This window comes from Talpa occidentalis, unplaced genomic scaffold, assembly GCF_014898055.3.
Source record: "Talpa occidentalis isolate TD23 unplaced genomic scaffold, MPIMG_talOcc4v2.1 talOcc4.3, whole genome shotgun sequence".
Classification (NCBI taxonomy): Eukaryota; Metazoa; Chordata; class Mammalia; order Eulipotyphla; family Talpidae; genus Talpa; species Talpa occidentalis.
Genome location: NW_023603184.1, coordinates 41,294,221 through 41,308,526, shown reverse-complemented (window position 1 = coordinate 41,308,526; position 14,306 = coordinate 41,294,221). Strand labels below are relative to the sequence as shown.

Here is a 14,306-nt window from a genome sequence, read left to right as displayed (position 1 = left end):
CCCTGGCAGCTGGCCCACCCGCCCAGAGAACTGCTGTGACCTTTTCTGCCCGCTTCCTCTCCTCCCAGACCCTGTCCTCCACCTTCCTCCCCACAGCACCGCATGTGGACAGGCGCCCTCTCCTGCCTCCTCTATTCCCCCAACACTCTGACCCAACATCCTCTGACACCTGCCCCACCTCTCACCTCCACTCGGGGCCACAGTCCTCAGAAGGCCGGTCTGCTGACGCTGACTCCATTTCCTCACCTCCCACTCCCTGTGCAGCCCCCACAGTCTGACTTCCACCCCTGAGTCCCCGGAGGTGCCGTGAAGGGTACAGTCCATGAGCAGTTTTTGTTTTCACCTTGACTACTCAGAAGCATTTCTCCTTTGCCCTCCCTTTTCCTAGAATCGCGCACCTCCACAGCCTCCTCGGTACCCCAGCCCTGCTTCCTCCTTTCCAGCTCACTCCCCTAACCTTTAAATGCTGGGGTTCCATTGGCTTCTCTTTAGGGCTTCCCTTCCCATTCAGACCCTGACAACACCCATCGTGTGCTTCTGAGTTGCCCACTCAGATCTTCTGACCCAGTGGTCACCTGCCCTATTAGCCTGACCTTCCTCCAGATTGTCTCCTTGTGAATGGCCTTGCCATCCTCCCTCTGAAAACCAGACACTGTTCTGGAAACTTCTGGTTCCGCCTCCATCACAGTGGACCCTGCCAGTGTCCCACCTCCATGCTGCTCTGCCAGCCACTCAACTCCTTTCCCAGGCTCCCGACAGCCAGAGTGATATTGTAAATAAAACACAGACTTAATCAAAATGAAAGTTCCCTGCTAAACACCCTCTGGGTCTTCCTACCTCTATGGGCTCAAGTTCAAACTCTTTCAAGCTACTTCTGAGGCCCTGCTCCATCCAGCCTGTGCCCAACCCTCAACTTTGTTTCTAACACCTTCCACAGCTCACACTCGCTTGGGGACTCCTTGATGTTCCTCAATTCACATTAAACTTCTTCCTACCCCAGGACCTTTATGTTTGCTGTCCCTGTCCCTGGAACAGCCTGGCCTAGTTCCTTTCCATCCTACAGGCCTCAGCTCTGATGCTCCAGCCTTCATGAGGTGACACTGATCACAGACTACACAGAGTCTGCTGTCACCCTCACCCCACTCTTCAGCCCCCCCCCCCCACCCCAAGCAATACAGTGCCTGGACTTGTTACTTCCTGATAGTCCTTGTTGCCATGTTTGTGGAACTTTCCCCTGCCCACATAAGCCTGGCCAGCAGATGTGCCTGCATGTCTGCCAGCTCCCCAAAATGTAAACGTTGAATTCTCAAGCTCCCGCTGGCTCCCCAGCAGGGTCCTGGCAGAGCAGGCATTGGGCCCCCCAGCTCCCCTGGACTCAGCTACATCCTGGAAGTGGGGATCTATAGGCCTGGCAGCCATTTGTCATTCTAAGCTCCCTGTGCTGGTGACTCCAGGACAGAAGTGCCAGAAGCATTTTCATCTCATTGGCTCAGGGAGGGAGGAGTAGAGATTAGCCTCAGTGAGCTCTATCCCCTGTAGAAGCCTCCCAAGCCTCGTGGCAGGCAGGTGGGTGTTCCAAACTCACTTGGGTCCATGAACTGAGACCTGGCACTTGGACCTACTCACACATGAACCATACACACAAGTGCATACATACACGTGCACATGCCCTACTCCTGTTGTGGGTGTCAGGTATACACCCACATGGAGACACCACCAGATGCCCCTCCACAGACAGACACATAGACAGACACAGACATATAGATTCTGCAGGAAGGGCTTAGGGTGCCACTGGATGGGAATTTATCTTGGGGCTGCATTTATAAGGCAGGTACCGAATTTCTACTTGAACTGTATGCTGCAGCCTGATTTTTAAAAATTCAAGCTTTTAAAAATGTTTTTATCCTCACTGTATGTATTTATCATATCTGCAGAAGTTACTTTACATATTGGAGGGAGTTTGGGGAGAATGGTGGAGATCGGGGGAGGAAACAAAAGCCCCCCTCCCATGTCTTTGTGTAGCTATGACCCAGGCAGCCGTGGCCACAGAGGTGCCTCCTGTCACATATCACAGGAACACACCACTCAGTGGCCATTTTGCTCTCTCTCCCCTGCCAACCTGGCTCAAAGGTGTCCCCTACCAGCTTGCTGTGACCGTCACTCCAAGCCTTGCTCTCTCTCCGTGTAAAGGTGCTATGCTGCTCTACCCTCCTCCAGGCATGTGCGTGAGACAAACAAGAAGATGAAGGTGTCTGCAGGGTGGGGTCCAGTATAACCACACTGGAGCTGTGGAATACTCCAAAAGTCACAGAGCTCCTCACCCTAAGACCTCCTGGTGTCCCAAGGTCACGTCCTGAGGAAGCGACAGAGCTGGGGCTAGCTGCCCATCTCCGGGAGGCCTCCAGATGGAAGTCACACACAGAGACAAGTCAGCAACTGTGTGGCCTCCGAGAAGGCATTTTACCTCTCTGAGCCTCGGTGCCCTAGAATTCAAGGGGAGAGGGCTGCTGCAGGAGTCGAGAGAAGCCGAGGAAGTAAAGGGCTCCTTGTGAGCAATAGTCGCTCTAAACACTTATTCTGGACGGTGGTTTCATTCCTTGTCTTCCTCCTTTCTTCCTAGGGACCCCTGGCAGGACCTCATAAAGCAAGAAATCAAGGCAGCCTTTGCCAAAGCTCGACAGGACACTGCAGGGCCCTGGAGCTCAGGGAAGGACTTGGCAAAGCCCTGAGGAGAGGGACAGAGCGGGCCAGGGGCCTGCACCAGCCCAGAGACCCTTGTGCTTGGACTGCCCCGCCCCTCCCCCACCCTTCTCCCTGCAGAGTCTCCTCTTGCTGAGCCCCCTAGCAAGCCAAGCAGAGCTCATTAATTAGTGCGGTGGAGTGCTATTCATTGACCTGTGACTGTAGGAATCCTCTCGATAAACTTGCCTCAAAAACAGTAAAAATAGAAATATTGCCTTCCTTTCGTGCAGTGCTATGTTCCCGACAATGGTTTCGATTCAGAGTTCGTTATTCTAGAGCTCACTATGCCACACATCATGAACACCCACCCAGCCAAGGGGCCTGGCTGAAGGGAGGTCATGTGGCCCAGGGGGCAAAAACAAGACAGGAATGGTAATGAGAGGCAGGCCACAGGGCTCCAGGCTCTGTTTTGTCACCCCTAAAATGGGTGTTGACAGGTCACATAGGCTGGTTCCCCCACAGAGCAGCACCTCACAGCTGCTGCTACCTCCCTTCCCACACCAGTTTGCCCTTGGGGGTCTTTGAGCCTTGCGTTGGAGTCCAGACTTGGGCTCCCAGAATCTCGGGGGAGAGGGGGAGAATGATAATTCCTTGGTTCTTAGGAAAATGAGTTTTCTGTCTTAAGGGGAAAAAAAAGAACCACAACTAACTCATTAGAGTACTTTCGACATCAAAGGGTGCTCACCGCACCCCAGAGGGTGATTTGAGAGGGCACTGGAATCCACTTCCCTGACAGGGCAAGAGGACAGTGGTCAAGGGGGAAGGTTAAGCTTTAAACAAATTCATCCTTCTTCAAAAAATCCCTTGGGTGGGAGGGAGGCACTCAAATTAAACTTGGATGGGGGGGGTCTTTTGGAGAATGTTCTGCCGGGGGCTGTGCGCCCAAGCTGCGAGTGTACGCGTACACGTGTGTAAGGGAGGAGAGAGAAAAAGGCTGTGGAGGAGGTGTGCATGGGGCCCTGTGAGGTGGAAAGCACAGACGTGCCTCTGCGAACCACCACTGCTGCTCATGCCCGCACAGTTTGGGTCTAACCTTCTTATGCCCCAGTTTCCTCAAATGCAAAATGTAAGGCGGTCACCCTTACATCTCGTGTCATGTGAGAATTAACTGAGAGGACAGTGGAAATACCATGCGGGGCAGGCCCCAAGCAAGCCTGTGGGAGTGTGGGACGTGCCCTCCCTTTGTGTGCGTCCATGTCTGTGAGATGGGTGGGGGCACGGGCGCCTGTGCTTGGCTTCTCCTCCGACCTCTGTATAGCCCAGCTCAGGCCAGCAGATTTTCTCTGTGGGCCTCTGTCTCTTCATCTGAAAGGGGGATTTGCTCTAGGTGAGCTGGGAGGCCCTCTGGGCAGGAGACTTGGTGTACCTTTGAGCATCACGTGTGATAAATGGAGACCCAGCGGGGTGGGCAGACACAAGGAGGCCAGAATTCAAGCCAGGATTCATCTTCCCCACCATGGGTGGTCAGGGGGCCTCTAACCCTCCATCCACCACGTCCCCCAGCGACCGGTCCCTGACCCTGCCCTGCCTGTGAGTCTGCTATTAGGTCAAAGGAGGCAATAGTGAAATGTGACAGCTGTGCACGCGTGTTGTCGGCGAGGGGCGCACTGTCGCCATGGCTAAAGGTACACTGTGTGTGAACAGAATGACGTGGCTTTGTGTATGCTACGTGGCGTCACAGTTCAAAGGGTCCTGAGCAGACAGTGACAGTGTGCCCTGCGTGTGTGTGCTGGTCCGTGGGAGTCCGCGTGCCTGTTGTCTGCTGGCGTCTGTAAGCACAGCTCGGCGATAGTGCAGGCTCAGCTCCAGATCAAGGCAGTAAAGCAAATGTTGCAACCAAGTCATGTGAATGTTTGGGTTTCCGGTACATATCGAAGTTGTTTCCACTATACTGGAGTGTATTAAGTGTGCAATCACATGTCCACAAAAGCAAAGTGTGTGCCTTATTTAAACGTGACACAGAGACATGAATGAGCACACTCTTGGAAAAAATAGTGCCAACAGACTCACTAGAGGCAAACAGCCACAAATCTTCAATTTGTAAAAAAACACAGTATCTGTGAAGCACAAGGAAGCGAAGTGCCATAAAACAAGGAATGCCTGTATGTGCGCTTGTGTGTCCCTGTGAATTTGTGTGTGCGCATCTGTGTACAGGCAGGCCTCAGGGCGTGAGTGTGCCACCTTAGCTGGGTCTGCTGTGTGTCTGAATGTGTCTGTTGGGCACCACAGCCGCGAGCAGCGGCAGCTACTGGTGTGATGTCCACAAGCTCCATCTGTGCCACATTGTGGTATGCTTTCAAGTGCACGCCCTGTTAATGTGTGAGCTGTCTGCGGTGCACCTGGACCCAGTCGTGGGTCTCCTTGCTTTTGGTCCTCTGCCCGCCCTTGGAGCTGCCCAGGCAGAGAAGTGCCGAGGCAGCTCCTCCTCAGAGACTCCCTGTGAGATCCCCTGGGCAGAACTAGGAGAGAATTCTGGCTCCAAGCTGAGACACTGCCTGTGAACAGGCCCTTCCATCTGGGGCGTTCATAGCAACCCCATCATCCCAAGGTGGGGACAGAGGAGGAGGGCTAGTGCCTACCTGACTGGGCAGGGCTCTTTCCTTCACCCTGGGAGGCCTTGTTTTTTTGCCACATTTGCCTCCTATCTGCTGTGGGCCAGGCCCAGAGGCTAGATCCACACACATTATCTCAACCACAAACTCGCTGGAGGTGGGAGTTAATGTGCCCACTTTTCAGATGAGCAAAAGAGGCTCAGAGGGGAGACATGACTTATCTCTGGCAACCTGTCTCCTCATCTGAAGTGGCACACAGTGTTCTGAAAGTCCAGAGAAAGAGCGATGGTCCCCGGAAGGCCCCCAGAGGAGGTGGCCTCAGGGGGCACGCTGCTCTTTCTCTTCTGCAGAGCAAGGATGAGGACAACGCCTTTCTGGTGAGACTGGGGGTGCTCTCAGGACAGGTGCTTCTCTTGTGAACAGCCGGTCCAGCATTTGCATAGGGCTTCTGTGCACCTGCCCAGGTGGAAACCCAGAAATGGGGCCCAAGTCATGACTTTCGTGATGAGTCAGTGCCAGCTGGTCCCCTATGAAGTCCCCCAATCTTCCCCCGACAGCCTGTCCCTTGGGGTTGCTGCTCAGCAATGGGGCACTCTTGGCATCTCTAGGGGATGGGGTTCTTGTTATAGCGGATGGGGTCACAGGGCTCTAGAAGGTCCTCACAAGGCCCCATGATCTGGAACCACTTAGTTCATAGCTCTTCAGGCAGGCACAATTTGGGGTGGACTCTTTGGGATAGTCCAGGCACTTTAGCTTGGTATTCAAGGCCCTAAACATGCCTCATCTGTCTCTAGACAACAGCTCTCTGGCCATGACAGATTTCTTACTCTTCCTCAAATCTCTCATGGTTCACCCCTTGCTCTTGTTGCTTTCTATACCTAGATGCTTTCTATACTTTTATCCATTTTTCAACATTTGGTGAACTCCTATGCATTCTTCAAAGTCCACCTAAAAAGCCCTTTGAAACTGTTTCCCAACTATCCTCTGTATGCAAGTTGTAGTTGCCATGCCTGACCCTCATTTGATGGCACCAACTTTATTTAGTTATCCCTTTAGTTCAATGCCCAGAAAGGGGTAGCTAGTGAAGTTGAGCTGATGAAAGAACAAACTAATAAACTATTTAACCCAAGACTTTTAAGGAATAACCTCCCTTCCTACAATGTCAGCTCCTGTGATCTCCTGCTTAGTTTCTCCTCTGCTCTTCTATTACCACCGCCCTTCTCAGTGCTATAGATGCTCTTACCACCAACCCCTGCACCAGCCTGCCTGCTCCTCCCCAGCCCTTCTGCTTCTCACCTCTTCCAGCCAACTCTTCCTCACCCTCCTTCTGCTACTTCCCCCAGGAAGCCTTCCCTGAAGCCCTCCCTTCCTTCTCACATTCTATGGGAAGGTACCCCCTCAGCTCCCTGGATACCGTGTCTAGTCCTGGACCTGCAGATTCGGGGCTTCCTGAAGGCAGGGCTAGGTTTAAGTCCTCTTTTTATGGCCCCAGCGGGAGAAGAAATAGAACAGGGCAGGAGAGGTGGGGGAGGATACTGTGGTGGCAGGTGAACCCCACTTTAAGGAAATGGCATCTGCATGAAAATACAGATTTGCTCAAAGACTGTTACACCTGCATCTGCCCTCTCAGAGTGGGAGGCGGAGTGCTGGCGAGCAGGAGGCAAACACTGAGTGTGTTGAACTGAGTGTGTTGGTTGTACATTGTCCCAGGGGCCTAACCTCGCAGCCTTAGGAAATGGGTACCATTGTTCCCACTGCTGCTGAGTTCAGCTGGGGCTGTGGGAAGCCGAGGCCCGGCCACACTGCCTCTTGTTCCATGTCTGTCCCTGAAATTGCTTGCACACGCACTCCTGCTGGGACCTCTAGTCTCCCTGTGGATAAGGCAGATTTAATCTCCAAGGTCCCGTGCCAAGGAGTTTACAGGACCTGGCCAGACTCCCCAGAAGTCCACTAGGGGGCAGACAAGCTGTTCCAAAGACAACCAAGAGCCCCTCCAGCAACCCCAGGTTCCAGGCCCCTCCCAAAGTGGCAGGCTCCCTGGGCTCAGCTGACCACTGAGGAAGGGAGGATGGTGGCGCAGAGCAATAGGTGAGTCCCACCCCACAGCGGAGCCCCGTGTGGGGACGTCCCTGATGGCTGAAGGATCCTGAGAGGACGGCAGGTGACAGTGTCCACCTGGCAAAGTCCTGGCCCGAGTCAATAGGTGTCAAAGGTGTGTCCAGGTTCCAGGTACTTGCATTTCCTTTTAAATAACATGAAGTTGATGCTCAGTCTTCCCAAGTGCTTTCAGGACGCCGGCTCACCCTGTCTACCATGCGGTCTCCTGGGAGGCAGGTGTAAGGTCCCCAAGCCCACGGATAAGGCTCCTGTGGGCAGCTCTTTCTTGTTGCTGACTTAGACCGTTTTCTGGACTTCAGAGACTGCAGATGCCCCACCTGCTCTCTGCCACACCTGACTGGAGCCAAGGGTGAGCACCCTCTCTCCCCATCCTTCCCACAACCATCATCTCCCACCAAGTTCATCCTGCCCACCACGATGGTCTCTGTCTTTGCCCAGGCCCCATCAATTGGGTCCCCAGTGTGGCACCGGCTTCCATGCCACTGTCCTGCCTCCATTCCCCACTGGCTCAGGTCCTCCCCGGCCAACTGGCAGGACAGACCCCAACCCCTGCCCCCTGCTTAGCATCCTCCCCACTGCTGATGGTCTGAGCCCGTCATGATGGAGCTCCTGCCCACAGACCCTCCCCCACCTCCACCCAGCCTGGGCCCAGCCCCATCCGGTCCTCAAATTGCCCAGACCTTCTAGACCCTTGGACCCCCAGTGCTGTCAATCTAGAGGAGGTTGATAGTAAAGGTATTCCTGTTAGTGACCCGCCCCACCCCCCGGCCCCTGCCGCGAGGGCTGAACGCTGTGCCTTCACCTTTGGATCCAGGTGCAAAATCCTCCCAGTTTGAAGAATATCACCACAATCACTTGGCCCGTGTCTAGAATTGTCATAATGTGCGTGGCCGGGGCTGGGGGTGAAGCCAGGTCCTGGGAGCGGTCCACCGCCATGGGATGTGTCCTCCTAGGTCCACGCTCAGCGTGCTTTAGAGTCCTGCCACCAGATCCGTTTCCCAGTGCGTCAGTGAGAAGCAGAGTTTGCTGGGGATTTCCTGTGAACAAGGAGCCTTCAAGGGCTGACTCGGGCCTTCTCAGTCACCTGACAAGGATGTCTTCAGCGTTCCCTGTGTGGGCAGCCCGCAGAGGCGTCTTTATTTTTCACTGAGAAGAAGGCATTGATATGGGTGATTCCACGAGCTTTAATCCTCACTGCGGTCAGGTGAGCGAAACATTATTCTCTCTAAAGTTTCTATCACGCTATGGAGACCTGCCCAAGGCCACCCAGCGAGCCGATGGCAGGACTGGGCCCTGACTCTGAAGTCCCCACCAGGGGCACCTCCTTGGCTGTCCTGTTGGTCACAACCACATCCTATACCGAAAAAGGTAACGCAGACACAGCGACCGCTCAGTCACCAGCCTCGGGGGGAGACGAGCCAACGGAAATGGGGTGAGCTCTGGAGGGGCAGCAGATGAGGCCAGAGACCCAGGCGAGGCCAAGGCCAATGGCCAGGTGTCAGAATGGCGGATGGAGATGCTGAATGGGACAGACGTCAGCGTGGGCTGTGGGCGGGGGCCAAGGTCGAAATCTACAGTGTAAGTGGGGACTGCGGGTGAGCAAGTGGGCTGCGAAGCCAAACCCCGGCTGTGGGCAAGGAGCCTGTAACGGGCTGATTCGGGCCTTCCAGGCACAGGGCAGGGTGTCTTCAAGAGTCCCTCTGTGGGAAACGCAAGGGAGGCTGGTTTTCTTCCGCCGGCAGCCACAATCCCCCCTCTCCTCTAGTGCAGACATGAGAGTCCTTTGATCCGTGGGCTCGGCTTCTTTGGGGGTGGGGGGGATGGATATGAGGGCTCCAGAAGCTAGGGGAGAGGGAGGTAGATAACTAAGCGTAGTTGGAACAGAGCAGGAAAGAAGCGATAACGGAGGATGCATGTGGGTGCATGATAGGGGATCTGGCCCCCGCGAGGAGTGGGAGAGACAGGAAAATGGAAACATGACATGTGCCTGGACCCCCAGGCCATCAAAAGGTTTTAAGCAGGGAGTGACCTGGTCAGATCTGTGTTTTGGAGAAATTCCGTCTGGCTGCCATGCGGAGGATGAACGGCGGGATGGATGACCAGGAAAGGGAGACCCTGGGGCAGGAAGCTGTCCCCGGGGAGGCCGAGTGGGGGGAAGACCTGTGAGCTTCCACACACTTAAAGAGCAGATGGCAGAGGCACGGAGGCCGGCACATGGATGCAGCTGATGAAGAGGAGGGAGAGAACAGGGAGAGGGTCTCAGGTGCCAAGGGAGGAGGAGGACTGAGGAAGGAGACAGTGGGTGACTACGAAGAATGCAGCCAAGTGACCAAGGGCGCTGGGGAGCTTGCTGGAAGGAAAGGGCTGGACACAAGCAGAAGCAAGGGAAATGGAAGGAAATGGAGACAGCGAGAGTAGGCAGTGACCTTGACAGTTCTGGCTACGAGGAGACAAGGGGCTGGACTATAGCTGGGGACCTGGAAGGCCAGGGAGGGGGTCATGATATAAGGGAGTGTCTGTGCTGATGGGATAACCAGCAGGCAGAGGGGCTGCCCAAGTTTCTGAAGAGTGGCCTCTGCCAGCAGGAAGGGCAGCCTGTCCCTGAGAGGCCAGCAGAGGCTTTGGCAGGGGTGCTTTGGTTTAGGGGATCTGGTTCAGGCCTCAAACCCAGGTCTCCTGCTCCCAGTGTACAGGAGGGAGGAAAAGCAAGCAGGCAGAAGTTATATAGCTCAAAAGAGGCCAGAGGGCTATTGTTCTGAAGGCCTGTCACCACCCCCAAGCTTCCGACCTAGAGAGAGGGACTGGCTTTGGCAGTAGGTCTGGGCTTCCACCCCTCAGGAGGTGGGATCCAGTCCTCTGCATTCTGGATCCCCAGCCCAGACTCCCAGTTCTTGGGGTCCTGAGCTCACAGCATCCTGTCCTAATCATGAGAGCCTGGGAGACCACAGTTACCTGTCCAGCAGTGCTCCCCTTCCAAGTTGGGATGGACTGGGCTGTGCAGCTTTCGAATGCAGCTTCACGTGACAGTCCATTTAATCCTATAATACCTAACCAGCTAATTATTGTTATTGTTTTATTAATAAATAATGTATCAGCATCTCTAGCAATGAGCGATTACAGTCTGGCACCCATGAGCCTGTGCTTCAGGCCATGTGTGTGGAAGAGGGGCATTTGGAAGGGATGTTTTTATACTGTTTGGGGGGGAGCATCATGTGTGCAGGGATGTTATGTGGGGGAGGTGTGAATCCCAACACAGAGAGGGGCAGAGTTCCAGTCCCCCTCTTTACCATCCCCTATTTGTGTGACCTTGAACTCTTTACTGCCCCCCAGGCCATATTTGGAGTGCTCCAGGAACGCCCTATTGTCAGGAGGACAAAGGCAATGGGAGTAGGGCAAGAAAGGGTCACTAAAGAGGACCCTGTTTCAGTGAGAGTGGGGTGTGCCCAGGCCTCTGAGCCCTTGACTTATTTTCTGGGGGTCCTACCCAGGCCCCTGAAGAATAAGAATGCCATCCCCCACTCTGCCCTGACATGCAGCCACAGATACCTTTCAGCCCCCAAGCAGAGGGGGAGTTTCACAAATCTTTTCAAGAAGATAGAACTGGGCCCCCGCAAAGACAAGCAGGAACCCAGCCAAGAACCACAGCAGCGCCATAGGTGGCCATGAGAGGGCAGGCACTTGGCACGAAGGCGCTCACTGTTCAAATGGCTCCTCCTGATGGGCTGGGTACAGTGAGATGAGGCCACCAGTCCAAAGTCACACTGGTGGGGCAAGGAGGATGGGAACGCAGGTGGGTCCCTCTCTGAGACCTGGGCCTCTTCCTCCACTCAACTCTCCTCATGCCCCTCCTCAGTGCACCCAAGAGGGGAAAACACAATTCTACACAGAGGGGGTGTCATGGGAAAATTTAAAGAGGTTTAGATTATTTACCTTGTTGGCCAATGAATGCTCCACAGATAGTACAACAGATTATTCAGTGAGGTCTGGACTCATCCAAACATACTGTGCAAGTTTGAGTTAATTACTTAACCTCTCTGGGCTTCCTCATGTGTCATGGGGGAAATAATGATACATTATTTATTAATAAAACAACAACAGTAATGAGCTGGTTAGGTATTGTAGGATTAAATGGGCTGCCAGGTGAAGCTGCATTGGAAAGCTGTGTAGGCCAGTCCAGCCCAACTTGAAAGTAAGCAGAGGCCTCATGCTGGTCTCAGAATTTGATTCATGGAAAGAAAGATTTATAATCCTGTGAACCATAACATTTACATTTCATTCCTTCATCTTTGCAAGTCAGTGGGGAGGGCCAGTGTGACTTCATCCTGCTGAGCCTCAGCGGTGCTTGGAGTTTGCTGGAGATGCAGCGCCAGGCTCCACCTCAGACCCACTGACAGACTCTGGCGTGGCACTGTTTTAACAAGTCTTAGGGATTCCTGTGGTGATTGAGGGGAACTAGGGTGGACCTCCACAGAGCTTGTAGGGTGAACCCGGGAGAACCTCATGTGGGACAAGTTGGAAGAAAGTAGGGTGGGGGGAGGGAAATAGCACCCTCAGTCTGAGTATGACGTCTGCCACACACAAACCCTTTGGGGGTGTAGTACCTGCATCATTCTTGGGTGGAAGGAGAGGGGGCAAGCAAAGTCCTCTGAAACTTTAGGAGGTAACCATTATCTGTAGGGATCCCCTATGTATAGGTGACCCTACTTCCAGAAGCTCTGCTAGGTCTTCTGCCTTGACTGCCCTGAGGAAAACAGGAACCCGCAGCCCTTGGGGAGCTCAACACAGTGAGGGACTCCAGATAGGGAAGGGTTGGGGTGTTCAGAAGGGTCTTCCAGGGAGGCAGGATACCCCCACCACGGATGTCCTGCCTGGACCATAGCCCTTCTCTGCACGGGAGCTGGGCCCTGCCTAAGGAGCCTGGAGCCCACCCTGCCACGGGCCCACTGAGCCCACAGCACCAGGGTCCCTCTGACTCAGCCCCTTCCCAGTCATGGTTTCCACCCCTGGATGAGCCATCTGCCAACAGGTCCGTTCAGTCAACCACAGAATCACATTCTTTCACTTGAAGCAGATGAGATCAACACGCCCCTACTCCCCGAGCGTTTCCACCGCGCTGTTCCTTCACCTCCCCCTGAAGCTGGCAGAAAGGCTGTCTCTATGTTACCAGTGAGAAACAGACAACTGGTGAGAATGACTTCCCCGGTCCCCCAGCTCCCTGTGGCCGGCAGTCCCCGGCAGCCTCACCTGCCAGTGAGGTGAGTGTTTGCAGCGGTCCCACCCTGGCTTGGCTGTTGCTGTTGTTAGCGTGGTGACTATGCCTTATGAGACATCACGGACCACACCAGAGCCCATACTGAGAACCCTAGATCATCAAGAAAAAGGTATGTGGGGCTAATCTTCAACTGGCTAAATGAAGGAAAGTGCTTGCTGGCGCAAAGGGACCTTCAGGTTCCCAGCAGCCTTGGAGCAGCAAGAGCTGTGGTTTCATGGCCTGTGGCAGGGCCCGGTCATGCCGTGGATGTGCTCTGATTGGCCCTGCCTGCTTCGCTCGGTCTTGAATTTTCTCATCTCTCATTCCCCCCTCTCCTGTGGGACCTCCCGGAGTTGCTGGACTCCTCAGCCCAATTCTCCATGACCAAACTCAGAGCCAGGAGCTTCCTGTGTGGCTGAGGGTACACAGGGCCTCACTAACACCTGCTTCCCTACACTGTTCACACCAAGTGCTCCCTGAGGCTGGCCTGTGCTCCCACTGAAATCAGAAAAACAGCCAAGCCCTCACTGGCCATGGACAAGGGCCTGGGAGCCTGAGGACGCAGACAGGACCTGCTGCTGTGCCTGCCCTGTGAGCTGCGTACCCACAGACTCCCTCTGGGCCCCCTTCCCGCCCCCTTCCCTCTGCACAAGGATCCTCTCTTCATTGTGGTTGTGAGGAGATCATGCAAGTACCTTGTCCTGAAAGGCTTAACATTTCTACTTAACTCTTCAGCTGGGCCTCAGAGCAAGGGACACACCGCTGTCCCATTTTTAAGTGTTTATTTTCCAAGCACCTAAACCTGGCTTTGAGCTCACAAACTCCCTATAGCTGACACTCAGCAAAACCCTGCTGTTCTTTCCTGCAGGACTTGGCTTCTATAGTGTGAACCTGGTTGCCCTAAGAAACAAGGGAGGGCAGGCAAGAGAAGAACTAGGAAACCCAGTTTTCTGTCCCAGAAGGCAGGGTCCAAGAGGTGCGGATGAGGGTACTCCCTAATCTCCAGGGACCCACAGAGGTGCAGGGAGGGCCAGGGAGTGAGAATCCTTGTTGGAGCTCTGGCCTGGGCGTTTGTACAACTATGTTCCTGGCTCCAGAAGCTGTGTGACTTCGGCTATTCATTTAATCTCTGTGCCCCAGCTCCCTTGTCAGTAATTGAGAATAAAGACACCTCACTGTGGCCGTCTTTACCCTCATTTGCTGCATGAGATGGACTGGCCCACACTGGGTGCTCAGCAAAGAGTAAGGGAAACTAAATTGGGGTCTCGGATGTCATGGCCTTCCCACTTCAGTCTATGGTAACATGAGTATAGTAAGGCACAGAGAGGCTTAGTGATTTGGCCTAGGTCACACAAGATGAACTCATCATGGTCCACTTCCTGGGCCACTTACTCCTTCCGGAACACTTAGGTTTCATCCTGGCCCAAGATGAAATCCCCCCAGGGAAACTTGAACCCGGTTCCTGAGAGGATTTCTCATCTAGAATGTAGTCCTGAAGACACAGGAAAAGACAGGTCTCCTATCTTCACTGACAGATTCATGAAGAAATAGCAGCATTTCTACCAAAATACCAACACTGTGAAGACCGAGCTGCCCATTCCTACAGGTGTGCGAGCAAGAGCTGGATGAAGAGTTGGCTTCGG

At 54.2% G+C, this 14,306-nt stretch overlaps 1 protein-coding gene across 1 annotated transcript in view; it reads left to right on the top strand.

The window, feature by feature from the left end:
* The window catches only part of LOC119255046 (guanylate cyclase D-like), a 34,115-nt gene extending 31,386 nt beyond the window's left edge, over nucleotides 1–2,729 (top strand). Inside the window, exon 18 of the mRNA XM_037522060.1 lies at nucleotides 2,621–2,729. Within this exon, the coding sequence (XP_037377957.1) occupies nucleotides 2,621–2,729 (109 nt within the window). The remainder of the gene's footprint in view (nucleotides 1–2,620) is intronic.
* Nucleotides 2,730–14,306: the final 11,577 nt, after the last annotated feature.